Source organism: Lepeophtheirus salmonis, chromosome 6 (genome assembly GCF_016086655.4).
Source record: "Lepeophtheirus salmonis chromosome 6, UVic_Lsal_1.4, whole genome shotgun sequence".
Taxonomy (NCBI): domain Eukaryota; kingdom Metazoa; phylum Arthropoda; class Copepoda; order Siphonostomatoida; family Caligidae; genus Lepeophtheirus; species Lepeophtheirus salmonis.
In genome coordinates this window covers 38,309,782-38,325,460 of record NC_052136.2, presented here as the reverse complement: position 1 = coordinate 38,325,460, position 15,679 = coordinate 38,309,782, and the positions used below count along the sequence as shown (strand labels likewise).

At 31.8% G+C, this 15,679-nt stretch overlaps 4 protein-coding genes across 4 annotated transcripts; all 4 read left to right on the top strand.

Annotated features, from left to right (window-relative positions):
* Positions 1-2,496: 2,496 nt before the first annotated feature.
* Positions 2,497-3,088, top strand: LOC121120547 (histone H2A). Its single transcript, XM_040715429.2, has one exon. The coding sequence runs from the start codon at positions 2,535-2,537 to the stop codon at positions 2,907-2,909; it is 375 nt and encodes a 124-aa protein (XP_040571363.1). The 5' UTR covers positions 2,497-2,534; the 3' UTR covers positions 2,910-3,088.
* A 2,638-nt stretch (positions 3,089-5,726) lies between these two features.
* On the top strand, positions 5,727-8,997 carry LOC121119786 (histone H2A). Its single transcript, XM_040714577.2, has one exon. The coding sequence runs from the start codon at positions 5,727-5,729 to the stop codon at positions 6,099-6,101; it is 375 nt and encodes a 124-aa protein (XP_040570511.1). The 3' UTR covers positions 6,102-8,997.
* LOC139904698 (histone H2A) lies at positions 8,394-10,090 on the top strand. The gene has a single exon (XM_071889400.1). It carries the CDS (start codon positions 8,394-8,396, stop codon positions 8,766-8,768), a length of 375 nt encoding a protein of 124 aa, XP_071745501.1. The 3' UTR covers positions 8,769-10,090.
* A 3,657-nt stretch (positions 10,091-13,747) lies between these two features.
* LOC121119788 (histone H2A) lies at positions 13,748-14,964 on the top strand. The gene has a single exon (XM_040714579.2). The coding sequence runs from the start codon at positions 13,795-13,797 to the stop codon at positions 14,167-14,169; it is 375 nt and encodes a 124-aa protein (XP_040570513.1). The 5' UTR covers positions 13,748-13,794; the 3' UTR covers positions 14,170-14,964.
* The last annotated feature ends 715 nt before the right edge of the window (positions 14,965-15,679 follow it).

The window sequence follows — 15,679 nt, the reverse complement described above, 5'->3', positions numbered from 1 at the left end:
ATAGCCAAGCCCATATCTGCTTATAAAAATGGTGAAACCACCTTTCAGTCCAAATAAATCCGTAAATTAATCCTCAACTATTTCTATTTTTTCAATTATTTTTTTTATTTCTACAATATAACCTTGAAATTTCAATACAGTCAAGATTGTTTAATGGAGGGGAATCACACTCAGCTTTAAGAGTAGCTAATATGTTTAGCAAATCCGAGCATGTTTTGAATTATGAATGAGTATTCAATGTTTTAAGGGTTGTATTATGAGTAGGAATGTCTTCTTTGTTAGCAATAAATTTCAAGTCATTTATATATACATTTATTATGGACATAGACGGATACCTTGTTTCTAATTACGAGGAAAAGATCATTTCGACTTTTCAAGAAGTTCTGCTTTCTTATGAAATCCCTTTACAGATGGTTTCGTTATTTTACCGAGTTATTGATTTAAAGCAGATTATGTCTTGCAATTAGGAACAATCTATGTACACCTTATTTTAACCCGTATCTACTATCTTGTACAGCTATTCCCAACCCTTTTGTTACTGTGACCCCTTGATAAGATTGAACAAGTTCTGCTGATCCCAGGATACTAAGTTAGTTGAGATTTTTTTACGTCACATAATTTTTAGGCCTAACTTGTGACGGTGCTATAAGGACATTGTATTCAATTTTTAAGCACAGGCTTGAAGTTTTATTGTCTGCCATATTTTACTGCTGGTATTTGCCACCAAAATCAAGGTTTTTTATACCATCATCTTTGTTTTTAATATACTGGAAGTGTCCGCAAAGTTAGAATGTATAGCGTCAAAATGCCCTGTTATTTTGATGGGGTTCATCGATTTGGCAGACTTTTTTTTAAATTGTCAATGTATTCCACAATTAGGACATTCATGAATTCAACAAGGAAAAATGAAGGTGATATAATTATTTTTATCCAATGGTGAATGTTTTTTTCTGCATCAAAGCAAAAACGTTACATGTCCTACAATTTCATCATTTATAGCACGTTGGTGTCATTTCTTATCATTTACAAATTTTCGACTGTTGACATTATTATATTCTTTGTAACAATGATGATTTGTTATTTCATAATATTTTCCACAAAAATCAGTGAAAAAACGAAATCAACACAGAGCCAATTATAAGGCAAATATTGCAAGGTTTATCGTTTTTGTACGGTCATGATTGGAAGTGGACAGTATTCTTAATGATCAAATAAAGAGTCCAAACTAATTCCTAAAGCACGAATGGGTTCAGAACAGGCGAGCCACCTTGACTTTGATAAGTTAATAAGTTTTAACGAATTCTACAGATGTCCTTGGTTGCTTTTTTAAATACTTGTGACCTAAAAAAGTAAATTAGTGGTTGTTTGATCATGAATTGTAGAATCAATAATTAACATAACAAGATTATAAGATAGCAAGATTACAATACACGAGTATGTAGTACTTCTAGTAAATATGTTGATATAAATAAAAAATGTTTCATTTTGACTTGCAAGGGATAATTATAGACGGAGCACTCGGTAGAACGCAAACCTCTGCCAATTGTTATTTTTCTAAATTGTATTTTGACTAAATTAAGCATGTTTAGTCAATCTACATAGAGATATCAATTTGTAGCTCTGGATCTCAAAATGTCCCAAAGTTACTTTGGATTATGCATTTTTACGTTTCATAACTTCATTAACAGAGGTAATTAAAGAAATTAGTGATTTTTTGATTTAATATACATCTATGCAGGGAAGCTGTATAATGGGCATGAAAAATAAACAACTTATTCGCCAAAATTAAAAAAATGTCAAAAAAGTGAACATAAATAGTTACTGAGTATAATACATTTTTTAAACCACTTGGATGATTATTTATTTAATCTGGTGCCCAAAATCCAGGAATTTTGGTCGTTATTACACAAAATTTATTGCTTAATTTAAAAAAAATTCAAATGGTGAAAGGGATAAAATCCCTCGGATGCTCTTATTAATGCCCTCTCCTTGTAGGCTTAGACAAGAAGGGAGCTATTCCGATGATTTACCGTTGAAAATTGAGATTTATGTAATATAAAAGAAGTTGTCACCTTAACCTTAATTTTTGTTATTAAAAATTGGGACCTAAAATTTTTGTCTCTCTATTTTGGTGTAAGTATCAGGAATTAAATATATAAAGGAATTGTACATGTAATCGTCTCCTTTGCAAGTCTAAAATGAAAATATTATTAATATTCGGGATATAAGTATATAAAATGGAGATATTGAAACTTTATACATATTTTACATATATAATCTAAAACTTGCAACAATCTATAACATAAAACTACTTGTAAAGGGAAAATATTAGGAGATAAAATACAAGAGTCTCCCCAACGATGAAATAGGAGAAAATAAAACAACATCTACTCCTTTGTTATTTTGCGCGCGTAATTTATTTTTTTATTCTTCCTTTCCACACTCTCAATCCATTTTTTTAGTATAAATTCTTTCGTAAGCCTTCTTAACAGGATCAGTTCATATTTACAAGTTCTATCAATCTAATCTACAACATGTCTGGCCGTGGTAAAGGAGGAAAAGTGAAGGGAAAGGCAAAGTCCCGTTCCAGCCGTGCTGGACTCCAGTTCCCCGTTGGTCGTATCCATCGTCTCTTGAGGAAGGGAAACTATGCCGAGCGTGTGGGTGCTGGTGCTCCCGTCTACTTGGCTGCTGTCATGGAATACCTCGCTGCTGAGGTTCTCGAGTTGGCAGGCAATGCTGCTCGTGACAACAAGAAGACTCGTATCATCCCCCGTCATCTCCAATTGGCCATCCGTAACGACGAGGAGTTGAACAAATTGTTGGCTGGTGTAACCATTGCCCAAGGTGGTGTCCTCCCCAACATCCAAGCCGTTCTCTTGCCCAAGAAGACCGAAAAGTCTTCATAAGAAGTTTCCTATACCTGACTGTCTCTGACAAACCGGTCCTTTTAAGGGCCACCAATTGAATCCATAATTAGAGTTTTTTCATTGAGCTTAATTAATAATGAGTTACTATAGATGTATTATGTTTTCTTTGATAGGTTAGGGTATTTTTCTTCCCTTAAGCCTAATAAATGAACTGCTTACTTTCGCGGCAAATTGTGACGTCATTGAGCGGGAAAATAACATAAAGGAAATCTTCTCACTTTTTGATCATGTTGATGCGACCACTCTCTTTCCCAGAAAGTCTACATAAGATGTTTGTGTACCTATATTCTTTTCTTTTCAAGTTCTAATGAATAACAAGTTCAACATTAAAAAAAAGTAAATCAGTTTTCATAGGTTTATGGAATTCCTTTATACATAATAGTCATGGGAAAACTCGGCTCTTTTGGCTCACTCAAAAAAGTCGCCATAAAAAAATTGTATGAATTTTTGTAAAAAAACAATTATCCCTCCCAAAAAAGAAGAAATCCTTCATTATGGATGAACCGGCTCCCGTAGTTCACTTTAAAGAGCCGGCTTATGTAGAGGTTAGTTTTGCTAACGACACATCAATAATACATAATATTAATAAGGAATCATTATCCGAGTCACTTTTAAATATGATATCAAAATCTGATTTGGCTGAAATTTTGGTATCGGAATATCTCTAATAAAACCCTGAGCTCCTTTTTAATTAAGAAAATATTCTTTAATAAAACTGAAAAACATAACGACTTAAACTTTGATCATCTACCAAAAATTTAAGTTACATACGTAGGTTTTGAACAATTAGAACAGGTTGTAATTGTTATATTTTTACAGCCCATAACTATTTTAGAGTTTTTCATTATTTTGGTCTTTCCAAATTAGATGAATTTCCCAAGTTTTGTTTCATTTTTCTTCTTCTTTCTATATGCGCTGATACGATTTGTTCAGCAAGCGGAATAATTCATTTTGTTAAAACGTTTTTTCTGCACTTGCTGAACTAAAAATTATTAATGCATTTATTTCAGCAATATCCTTGATATTGCTTCAGACTGCGATTGACCATCGGAAACTTCTATTATGAGTACTAAAACGTTTGGCCATCATGTTTGCAAACTTTATTCTTATAATACTCAAGAATGATGTCTTGCTTTTTCTTAGCAGAATGTTAATCTAATTGTGGATCATTGTACATTTTGGACAATAGAAAAACATCTATTTTTTAAATTGAAAACACTCAAAAATTAAGTACGGAAACGGCGTCTTAAAAAAAATACTTTCATACTGTCCACTCTAGTTTACTTTTACCCAAACAATATTTAGCTACTTCCGATTTTTTCATATCATTAAAAAATAACTTTGTTTCTTTTTCCAAGAAGAGATTCAATGCGAGAGTTAGGCTTGAAAAGAAATTAAACATACACACATTATATCTTTAGTTGTAAAAAGGAACCATCCGTCTTATCACATATCTTTAGACAAATTTGCAATTATTTTTCATGGGCTCCTAGATCAACGTCAATGTTGCAAATGTACTTTGTATTTTCTTCACAAAGCAGCCAAAACTTAATACCATATTTATCTGGTTTAATGGGCATAAAAGTTAGTAACGAACATAATCTACCATGTCGTCTAACGCATTGCATATCCTTTTCGTCGAATCGTAAATAACGGACTATTTCCTTGTAGTACTCTTGACAAAGTCTGAGTGAATCCAGGGGGGCAATAAATTTGCTCCCATAGAAAACTTGTTCAGTGATATTTTTTCCAAATATTCGGCGATTGCAGGTCAGACCAATAAATGCCTCTAATTCAATTAAATCATGTAGTACTGGGTATGTTTTTCTTACCTTCCATATTTGTATAGTTATACACTTTTCAAAGAATACTTTCAGTAATTATGATTTTTCATAAATTTTACTATGACTCTGTAACTGTTATGATTTTGCTTCTTTTTGGTACTTTTATTTTGGAATACGAACTTTCTTTGCATTATTATCAGAATTTTTCCATTGGGGCTATCTTTGGCTATGGAATTGTATTTGTATCTTCCATCTTCCACGATCTCATCCTCAGACAAACTTTATCTTGAGATTTCTGCAGTGGGGCAGTATTCTTCAGTATCTTCGTTAATGCCAGAATACTCCGGTATTTTAATCACAGCCTCAACGGATTTATTGTTTCTCATCAATGGCATGATTTACACTAAACTGAACAAGAAAAAAAACAGACTTGTTTTTTTTCAAATTTTAATCAATTCTCAATCAGTAAGGCTGTTTTTTAGAATTTTAGACCTATGAACTTTTTTCACAGTTTTAATGCTAATTTCGTAAAAAAAAAATGTCGAAATCGACTTTTCTCCTATTCTAGGGTGTATGATTATTTATAACTAAACAAATAATTGGGCAGAAAAAAAAAAAACTTGAGAAACTTGTTGATAATATTGAGCTACAAAAAGTTTACTTTTTTAGCCGAAATTTTCAACAATAGTTATGAACTTTTTATGAGCAAATTGGTTAAGTGGATAAAGGAACCATTCAAATGTTTTAACTAAAATATTTTCATTCATATATATCTATCTACGTTATAATATATTTGCGTCCACACGAATGTATTCCACTTTAATAATATAAATGGGTGCGTAGATAAAAAGCTTCTATTAAACAAGCCAGGTGCACTCGAAAAGTCTTCAGCGTCATACGTATGTGAGACTTTATCAACGTTTTCAATCTGCTTTTTGAGTATAAATACTTTCACGAGCCCTCTTAACAGGATCAGTTCATATTTACAAGTTCTATCAACCTAATCTACAACATGTCTGGCCGTGGTAAAGGAGGAAAAGTGAAGGGAAAGGCAAAGTCCCGTTCCAGCCGTGCCGGACTCCAGTTCCCCGTTGGTCGTATCCATCGTCTCTTGAGGAAGGGAAACTATGCCGAGCGTGTGGGTGCTGGTGCTCCCGTCTACTTGGCTGCTGTCATGGAATACCTCGCTGCTGAGGTTCTCGAGTTGGCAGGCAATGCTGCTCGTGACAACAAGAAGACTCGTATCATCCCCCGTCATCTCCAATTGGCCATCCGTAACGACGAGGAGTTGAACAAATTGTTGGCTGGTGTAACCATTGCCCAAGGTGGTGTCCTCCCCAACATCCAAGCCGTTCTCTTGCCCAAGAAGACCGAAAAGTCTTCATAAGAAGTTTTCTGTACCTGACTGTCTCTGACAAACCGGTCCTTTTAAGGGCCACCAATTGAATCCATGATTAGAGTTTTTCATTGAGTTTAAATAATAAAGAGTTGCTATTGATGTTTGTTTTGGCGGGTTATGGAGTTTTTAGCTCCTCTTTCATGTTAAAAATAAACAACTAGCATTGATTTCCCCACTATTGATAGACATATAATATATTAATAATTGCAATATTGAGGAGGAGAAATTACCCCTGCCCTCTCGTATTCTACTCTTAAAGGTATGAGTATTAACCCTACGTAACTAATGCTGGGAATTGTGATTTCTTTTAGTGAACTGAATCACTTGAATCAGTACACTAAAAAGATTCGTTCACCGAATCAGTTCTAAGACTCCCCCCCCCTTAAATAAAAATAATTTTCTACCCTTTTTTGCAATGATTCAAATGGATATTTAAAATACCTGTATTGAATCAACATAGTAAATTTTTATAGATTAAACTGTAACGGAAAAATATAACATCTATAAGTTGTCCTCTAGGTAACCCTTTATTAATGTAAGCGTCATTTTTGTTAATAAATGATTATTAGTTAAGACCATTTAACCACCCGTGGCTCGAGGTTTATTTTTGGATATTACAAGAGGTCCTCGATGCTGTAGGAAGCTGTGGTGGGGAAGTTTGTCTGCCTTGTGGACCTACACTTCACCTGCGCAACCCGTGGGCTGGGATGTATTATAGCATAATTGATGCTCAGGGAAGCAGCAGTGTGGGTATTTTACCTACTTTGGCCTCAGCACTTCTATTTCACATCCCATGGGCCGGGGTGTATTTTATGATATTACCATAATATCTTTTAGTGAATCAGTTATTTTTAAGATTTGTTCTTTTATAGGTTTGTTCTTTTGATGATTCGTTCTTTTGGCGAATCAGTTCTTTTTAAGATTCGTTCTTTTGGCGAATCAGTTTTTTGCTATAACAGTTCAGTTGGTGAGTTAATGACTTTGCAGTCGTTCCTGCGCACGAATTAGAGTGCACTCAAAGTATCAAGCTAATAAACTACAGTGCAATACATAATATTTTCATATTTCATAATAACTTAACAAAAAAAGTATAAGTGGGGGAAATATTTGATTGAGGTTGAGTGATATATACTGTACATGGGAAACTTAGGTTATTAGCGAACGAATCACTCATGCAGCATGCTATTGAGTCGGTTCAGTACGTTCACTAAAAAGAGTTGTTCAAAAGAACAAATCGTTCACGAACGACACAGCACTAGGTGTAAGAATGATATCAACTTATTTGCTTCAAATTGCATCATGGACCACATTACTGTACAATATTTATTTAAAAAAAATAGATTTGATTTTGTTGTAATTACTAACTTTATAGGATTTAATTTCTCTTAAACTAGTCGATACCTGTATCCATTTCTTTAACCTCCTTAAATCAAATAGAAAAACAAACATTTATTTTGTCAATTACTATAGTATAATAACACTGAGTCGGATGTGTCCTGTAAATATACTATATATGCTAGTATATATCTACATGTATACTGTGCTATATTAGATACGGCCTTGAGTAGTTTCTCCGTTAATGTTTCCTCTGTGACGTCACTTTAACAAAAAATGAATTCCCTCCATAACTGCCAATGATATTTCTTTTTGTGAAGGAGTATACGGGTAGTAATTTAATAAACAACACCTTAATAAAAAATAAATGAATTCGAAAACAATTTGTTTATAAATCTACAATATGTACATTAAAAAAGATATTGAATTACTATATAGAGAAGTGAATTGACCAACAGACTTATTCAATGTCCACATGACTTTTTTTTTTTTTGGGGGGCGTAAGTAGGAGTGGTGGGGCTTCATTAAAATATTTCTGTAACTCAATGTCTCAGAAAAAAATTGTCCTTTTAAGATTTAATTTTTTGGAAAAGTATTTCAAAAACCTACAACTGATCAAAACAAGTATTTTTTTGAAAAAATAAAAAATTTTGAACTGTGTCAAATTTTTTATTTTCAAACATTCAATTTCTAATATAAAATATAAACTCAACTGAAACATAGAAATAAATATTAAGGTTTTTTTTTGTATATTTATGCAAATACTTGAAACCGCTCGCCTACAAGTATATACGATACAATTTGATATTCAATAGAGGAGGAAATTTTTCCCGCCTTTTTCCTTCTTTACTCGCTCTCAATCCAGTTTTTGAGTATAAATTCTTTCGTAAACCCTCTTAACAGGATCAGTTCATATTTACAAGTTCAATCAACTTAATCTACAACATGTCTGGCCGTGGTAAAGGAGGAAAAGTGAAGGGAAAGGCAAAGTCCCGTTCCAGCCGTGCTGGACTCCAGTTCCCCGTTGGTCGTATCCATCGTCTCTTGAGGAAGGGAAACTATGCCGAGCGTGTGGGTGCTGGTGCTCCCGTCTACTTGGCTGCTGTCATGGAATACCTCGCTGCTGAGGTTCTCGAGTTGGCAGGCAATGCTGCTCGTGACAACAAGAAGACCCGTATCATCCCCCGTCATCTCCAATTGGCCATCCGTAACGACGAGGAGTTGAACAAATTGTTGGCTGGTGTAACCATTGCCCAAGGTGGTGTCCTCCCCAACATCCAAGCCGTTCTCTTGCCCAAGAAGACTGAAAAGTCTTCATAAGAAGTTTTCTATACCTGACTGTCTCTGACAAACCGGTCCTTTTAAGGGCCACCAATAACATCCATGATTTGAGTTATTTGTGTAAGCTTAACTAATATTGAGTTGGTTATAATTTTGTTATTTTCACTATTTGGGTTGTTATAATCCTCTTGTATTTTGAGAATATTTTTCCCGGCAAAAAGTGACGTCATTGAGCGGCAAGTTAATAAAGGAGATTTTCCCGCTTTTAGATGGGGGGTTATACATTCTATTCTCCTTTTCTGAATCATGTTCTAATAAGAAATACTTTATTATAGGGGCGACTGAGTAAGGCTATTATAAACGCTTCCTAACAAACGATTTCCAATAACTACTTTATTATGTCTCAATTATTCTTTATACATTCGTAAAAAATATTATATTTTGTAATAACTATTTCCAAATAGTTCTAATATTAAAAAATTTGTCGTTATTGAATAACCACAGTTGGTAGTACGTACATATTCTTTGGTCTCATTCAGGGTAAATATATTAAAGTAAACATCTCTTTACTCACTTTGTTAAGTGATTGGTGTCAACTTTTGAAAAATACCCAGACAAAATAGTATTTATTCTCAATTTTTAATTGAATTTATAAATATACACCTGTCATCATAATAATTTTTTTAGTTTTTGGCCATTTTTAGTGATATATTTTGCAATAAAAATATCAAAATTGAGTTTTTTTTAAAAGTAAAGTTGACAGTTAGTTTAATATTTTGTCATAAAACTTATATAGAAGAAATTGAACCAAAATAAAAATTTAAACAATCTTTTGTTTCTTATACAACACCCCCCAACTTAAATACCTTCCAATAGAGATGAACTATGTATATACGACTCCATCATAGATATCGAGCAGTGAAGTTTTCATCAATTAATTTGGAACGCCAAGGATCCAATGTTAATAAAAATGATAAATACATCATTTAGGCCTAAACCAAGAATTATTCAAAACTTTTGTCGTTATTTAAAGGAAAAATTTAGTGGCACTCTCTATTTGAGTAACATACACCTATTTATTTTCTCCCATTATAATATCATTCTGCGAGTTGTATTATTTTATCGCAATTTTTCCAGAATTTATTATGAAATTTAGAAACTGAAAATATGGCGAATCTCTTGAATTTTCAGATAATTTTAAGTTCAAAAATCAACTCCTATGTCATATTTTTTCCTGGATTTAGCACAAATATGTACAAATAAAATGTTCCTTCTAATATTTTTTTATTAACATAAAACCCAATATATGCAAGTGTTGTTGTTATCATTGAAAAATAGTAAATAAATTCTATTTATCTAAATATGTTCTTTAATTGAAATCAAAAATCATTGACCTATGACCGGAACGTGCTCAAGCTTTTTTACTAAAAATGAGCCAATTTAACAATGATGAACAATTTGTAAACATTCTTTATTGTTTTATAAATATAATTAATAATAATGATATTAAGGATAATTAACGTGAAATATGACCACCATAAGCAACAATAAACTCTTAGTGGGAAAATTTGCTTCAGATGCTTTTGATGTAGACTTTGTCATCGCACCCATTACTCATTCATAGATTACTTTAAGGATTCAACAATTTGGTGTAAGATTCAGCTGATCTGGAACTCTTCGTGCCTACAGATCCTATAATCTAGGGGAATCAGATTCTGGTATTGGGAAGGCCAAGAGTTCACAGATAAAGAAAAAAAACCCAACTGGTATTGAACTGTCAAGGGTTCTACTTTATGTGCTCGTAGAAAGACAACACTAGCTTTTTGGATACGCATTGAGACATTTACGCTCATGGACATCTCCATCATTGGAGAACATAAAATAGATTAACTTGACATTTTATTAATAAAAAGAGTACACTTTTTTTATTTTTTAAATAGTGGAGTTTTCAACAAGATTTGAATTCCCTACCAGCCATAACATACAAAGTGTAAAATTCATTACTCTACAGGAAGCTTAATATAAAGTCTTATCTTATTCTGATTTAATAAATACGATCATGTGAATCTTGCGTCTAAGATGTTAATCAAGGAAAAAGTATTCGAATACGAGATAAGTAAATGGCTATTTCTTTTTTTTTTTAAAGAAGGTAATTATAAAAAAGTCTAAAAATCTTCTTTTATTTTCTCAAATAGCGAGGACTCAAAAATATTCGATTTCATTCGACAAAAACAGAAAATGAATTATATTTAATTTTTTCGGATAGTTTTTTTTACAATTGTAGTCGGATCGTACTTTTTTTTTACTTAATTGTGTTGAGTGTTTTCATTGAAGTCCTAAAGTGCATCATAATTGAACGAGACGCCATCTGGAAGTACCTTATTAATATTTGCACTACATAAAAGGAACAAATTTCCACACTGATCATAAGTAATCATCATTAAATGGGTTTTAACAAAAAAAACTTCACATCTGCATTAAATAGTACTTGATGGGAATTATTATAATTAAATTAAATGTATATTTTATAAAAATCACTATAAAATGACTAAGTTTGTCTAGCTAATTTGTAATCGATAAAGGACAAGAAATGTAAGTTAATTAGAAATAAATATCTTATTCTGTCCATTGTAATAGTTGATTAAGGAATTAAGATTGATAAAATGATTTAATAACATGCTATGGTTTAAAAAATAACAAAACTAGGAATAAGAGGATATATTCTTCAATGCCAGTAAGGTTTGTGTAATTCCAATGCTGCTACAATTTTTACCTGCAATATTTAAATATTTTCCTTAATATTAATGGAAAAAATGTTATTACTTGTACAAAACTTGGCTGATTAGGCTCACAAATTGGCCAACATTAACTATGACTACATCACATGATAACAATCTATATATTATACATTTTTATAACGACTCTATTTCATTAATTTGCTATTTTATGTAAATAATGAGTTATTCTATGTCAAATCCACCAAGGGCTAACACCAAGTATTACAGAGTTTCTTCATTTTTAGATATGTTTTACCTTTAACTGCAAAAATTCTCCCACCAAAATTTGAAGTTATTACGATGGGGTGTTCCAGAGTTATTGATGTTTTCGATAAGGTCCAATTATAAATATGGACTCATTCACATGAGGATCCAAAAACGAATTAAGGTAATATTTGTAGAAGTACTTGTAGAAAACGACAAAAAATGTTAGTGGGATCATTTCTTGATATAAAATTTAAAAAAACACATTAGAATACCCATAAAAGAAGGTATTACCTTCAAAAATGACTATTTCTTTTTCACTGACTGCACCCGCATCTGCGGGTACATATCTCAAAACACCCATTTTTTTACATTTATTCGACAAATTTATTTTCTAAATACTCAAAACTAACTATATGGAAATTTTGCTATTTGGAAAATGTATATATAATGCAAAATTAACAATTTTATATCAAGTTAAAATACACTCAAAATTTGCACTTCACAAGATCAAATCAAAGTAATTTCTGCAAGATTTTTGAAGAAACCCCATCCGTTTGAAATTAATTTTGTTATAAATTATATATTTATAATAGTGTAGTAGTGATAAGGAATTTGGCTGTATTCACGATTTTAAAGTTGCATTCGGCTTGGACGAGATCTCTGTTAGCTCTTATACTACAGTTATGTACGACAGTTGATGGTGACCCTTAAGATCCTTCAAAACACTTTAATTGGCCCCAACGTGATGATGTATGCATGATATCATTTGACTCTATATTAAAAATTATCAACATTTCTGATATAAAGGGATCTGCACGCAACTACTCCATCTTCAAGAAAGATACTTACAAAATTGTTGAATAATGTAGTTTATTTTGTCCAAAGTTTGAATGTTTGTGACTTTAGTGTTATGACCAACGACTTTTATCATACGTTACAACTTCAATATATACTTTCAAACAAAATTAATTACAAAAAGATAGTTTTTAAACAAAAATTACTTTGATTTGATCTCTTGAAGTAAAAATTTTGAGTAAATTCTAACCCGATTTAAAATTGTTGATTTTGCATTGATTAGACATTTTCCGAATACCAAAATTTCCCTATAGGTAGTTTTAGTATATGGAAAATAAATTTGCCAAAAATGTAACATAAAAACGATTTTGAAGGTGATGCATTTGTTTATGGGTGTGTTAAAATGTTTTTTTTTTGTACTATATATTAAAAAATGATCACACATGGCATTTTTAGTCTTTTTCTACAACTACTTCTCCAAATATTACCTAAATTAGTTTTGGGATTCTTATGTGAACGAGTCCATGTATGGAAATGAGGCCTTAAACGAAAAAATCAATAACTCTCCTCGTAATAATTTCAAATTTTGGCAACTAGAGGTAAATTTAGAAAAAAAATTGCCTGAATTGACATGGAATTACCCGAATCACAATTAAACAGGAATTGAATATTAAATTAAATTGATATAGCACTTTTTGCTGTTGAATGATATACAGATTATATATTTTCAAATACATTCATAAAGTTTTTTAACCAAAAAATTGACAAACTGCTTAAATTGAAGATTCTAAAACTCATTTTGAAATATGGTGAGTATGACCTCATATGGTGAAAATTTTCTAACAATTGTTCAAAATGCATTGTATGTCATGAACTTTTTGTAAAATAAGTTCTTCATAAAAGAAAAAAACTCTTGTAAATTTTAAATAGTCCTTATCTTTTCAGTTATAAAATCAAGTCAGTTCTTGAAATTAAAAAAAAAAAAGTATTTTTTTTCTACCAACAATTAGTGAGCTAACAAAAAAAAAAAAAAAGATTATAAATGACATAATATTATTTCCAAAAAATTCAAGCACATTTTAGAAGTTTTATATTTAGGCAAATACTTGAAAACGCTCGCCTACACGTATATACGGTACAGTTTGATATTCAATAGAAGAGGAAATCTTTCCCTCCTTTTTCCTTCTTTACTCGCTCTCAATCCAGTTTTTGAGTATAAATTCTTTTGTAAACCCTCTTAACTGGATCAGTTCATATTTACAAGTTCTATCAACCTAATCTACAACATGTCTGGCCGTGGTAAAGGAGGAAAAGTGAAGGGAAAGGCAAAGTCCCGTTCCAGCCGTGCTGGACTCCAGTTCCCCGTTGGTCGTATTCATCGTCTCTTGAGGAAGGGAAACTATGCCGAGCGTGTGGGTGCTGGTGCTCCCGTCTACTTGGCTGCTGTCATGGAATACCTCGCTGCTGAGGTTCTCGAGTTGGCAGGCAATGCTGCTCGTGACAACAAGAAGACCCGTATCATCCCCCGTCATCTCCAATTGGCCATCCGTAACGACGAGGAGTTGAACAAATTGTTGGCTGGTGTAACCATTGCCCAAGGTGGTGTCCTCCCCAACATCCAAGCCGTTCTCTTGCCCAAGAAGACCGAAAAGTCTTCATAAGAAGTTTCTTATACGTGACTGTCTCTGACAAACCGGTCCTTTTAAGGGCCACCAATTGAATCCATGATTAGAGTTATGTTTATAAGCTTAACTAATATTGAGTTGGTTATTATTCGGTTTCTTTCACTAGTTAGGTTGTTATAATCCTCTTGTATTTTGAGAATAATTTTTCCCGGCAAATAGTGACGTCATTGAGCGGCAAGCTAATAAAGGAGATTTTCCCGCTATTAGATGCGGGGTCTTACATTCTTTTATCCTTTCTTGAATCTTCTTCTAATAAAAAATAGTTTATAGGGGAGACTGTGCACGGTTGTTGCAACTGCTTTATAAGGAACGATTTCCAATAACTACTTTATGTTATCTCAATTATTATTGATACATTCGTAAAAAATATAATATTTTATATTAACTATTCCAAGATAATTTTAATATTAAAAAAATTGTCGTTATTGAATAACCACAATTAATAGTACATATTCTTTAGTCTCATGCAGCGTAAACATCTTCCTTCTCTTTACTAAATTTGTTAAGTATTGGTGTCAACTTGTGAAAAATACACAGACAAAATAGTATTTATTCTCAATTTTTAATTGAATTTATATATATGCACCTGTCATCAAAATATTTTTTTTAGTTTTTGGCCATTTTTAGTGATATAAAAATAAAAAATATCAAAATTGAGTTTTTTTAAAAGTAAAGTTGACAGTTAGTCTAATATTTTGTCCTAAAACTTATATAGAAGAAATTGAACCAAAATAAAATTTGAACAATCTTTTGTTTCTTATACAACCCCCCCCTTCCATAAAACAACACGAAAAACCAGCATAAAAAAGTTTAAGAATACTTCAAAGTATTTTAAGTATTTGAAATACTACCCTAAAATTTTGACGTCTTGTCCGGTACCATCTCAAATCTTAAAAAGACACATCCGAATTAAACTCAAACTTAAATACCTTCCAATAGAGATGAACTATGTATATATGACTCCATCATAGATATCGAGCAGTGAAGTTTTCATCAATTAATTTGGAACGCCAAGGATCCAATGTTAATAAAAATGATAAATACATCATTTAGGCCTAAACCAAGAATTATTCAAAACTTTTGTCGTTATTTAAAGGAAAAATTTAGTGGCATTCTCTATTTGAGTAACCTACACCTATTTATTTTCTCCCATTATAATATCATTCTGCGAGTTGTATTATTTTACCGTCATTTTCCAGAATTTATTATAAAATTTAGAAACTGAAAATATGGCAAATCTCTTGAATTTTCAGATAATTTTAAGTTCAAAAATCAACTCCTATGTCATATTTTTTCCTGGATTTAGCACAAATATGTACAAATAAAATGTTCCTTCTAATATTTTTTTATTAACATAAAACCCAATATATGCAAGTGTTGTTGTTATCATTGAAAAATAGTAAATAAATTCTATTTATCTAAATATGTTCTTTAATTTAAATCAAAAATCATTGACCTATGACCGGAACGTGCTCAAGTTTTTTTA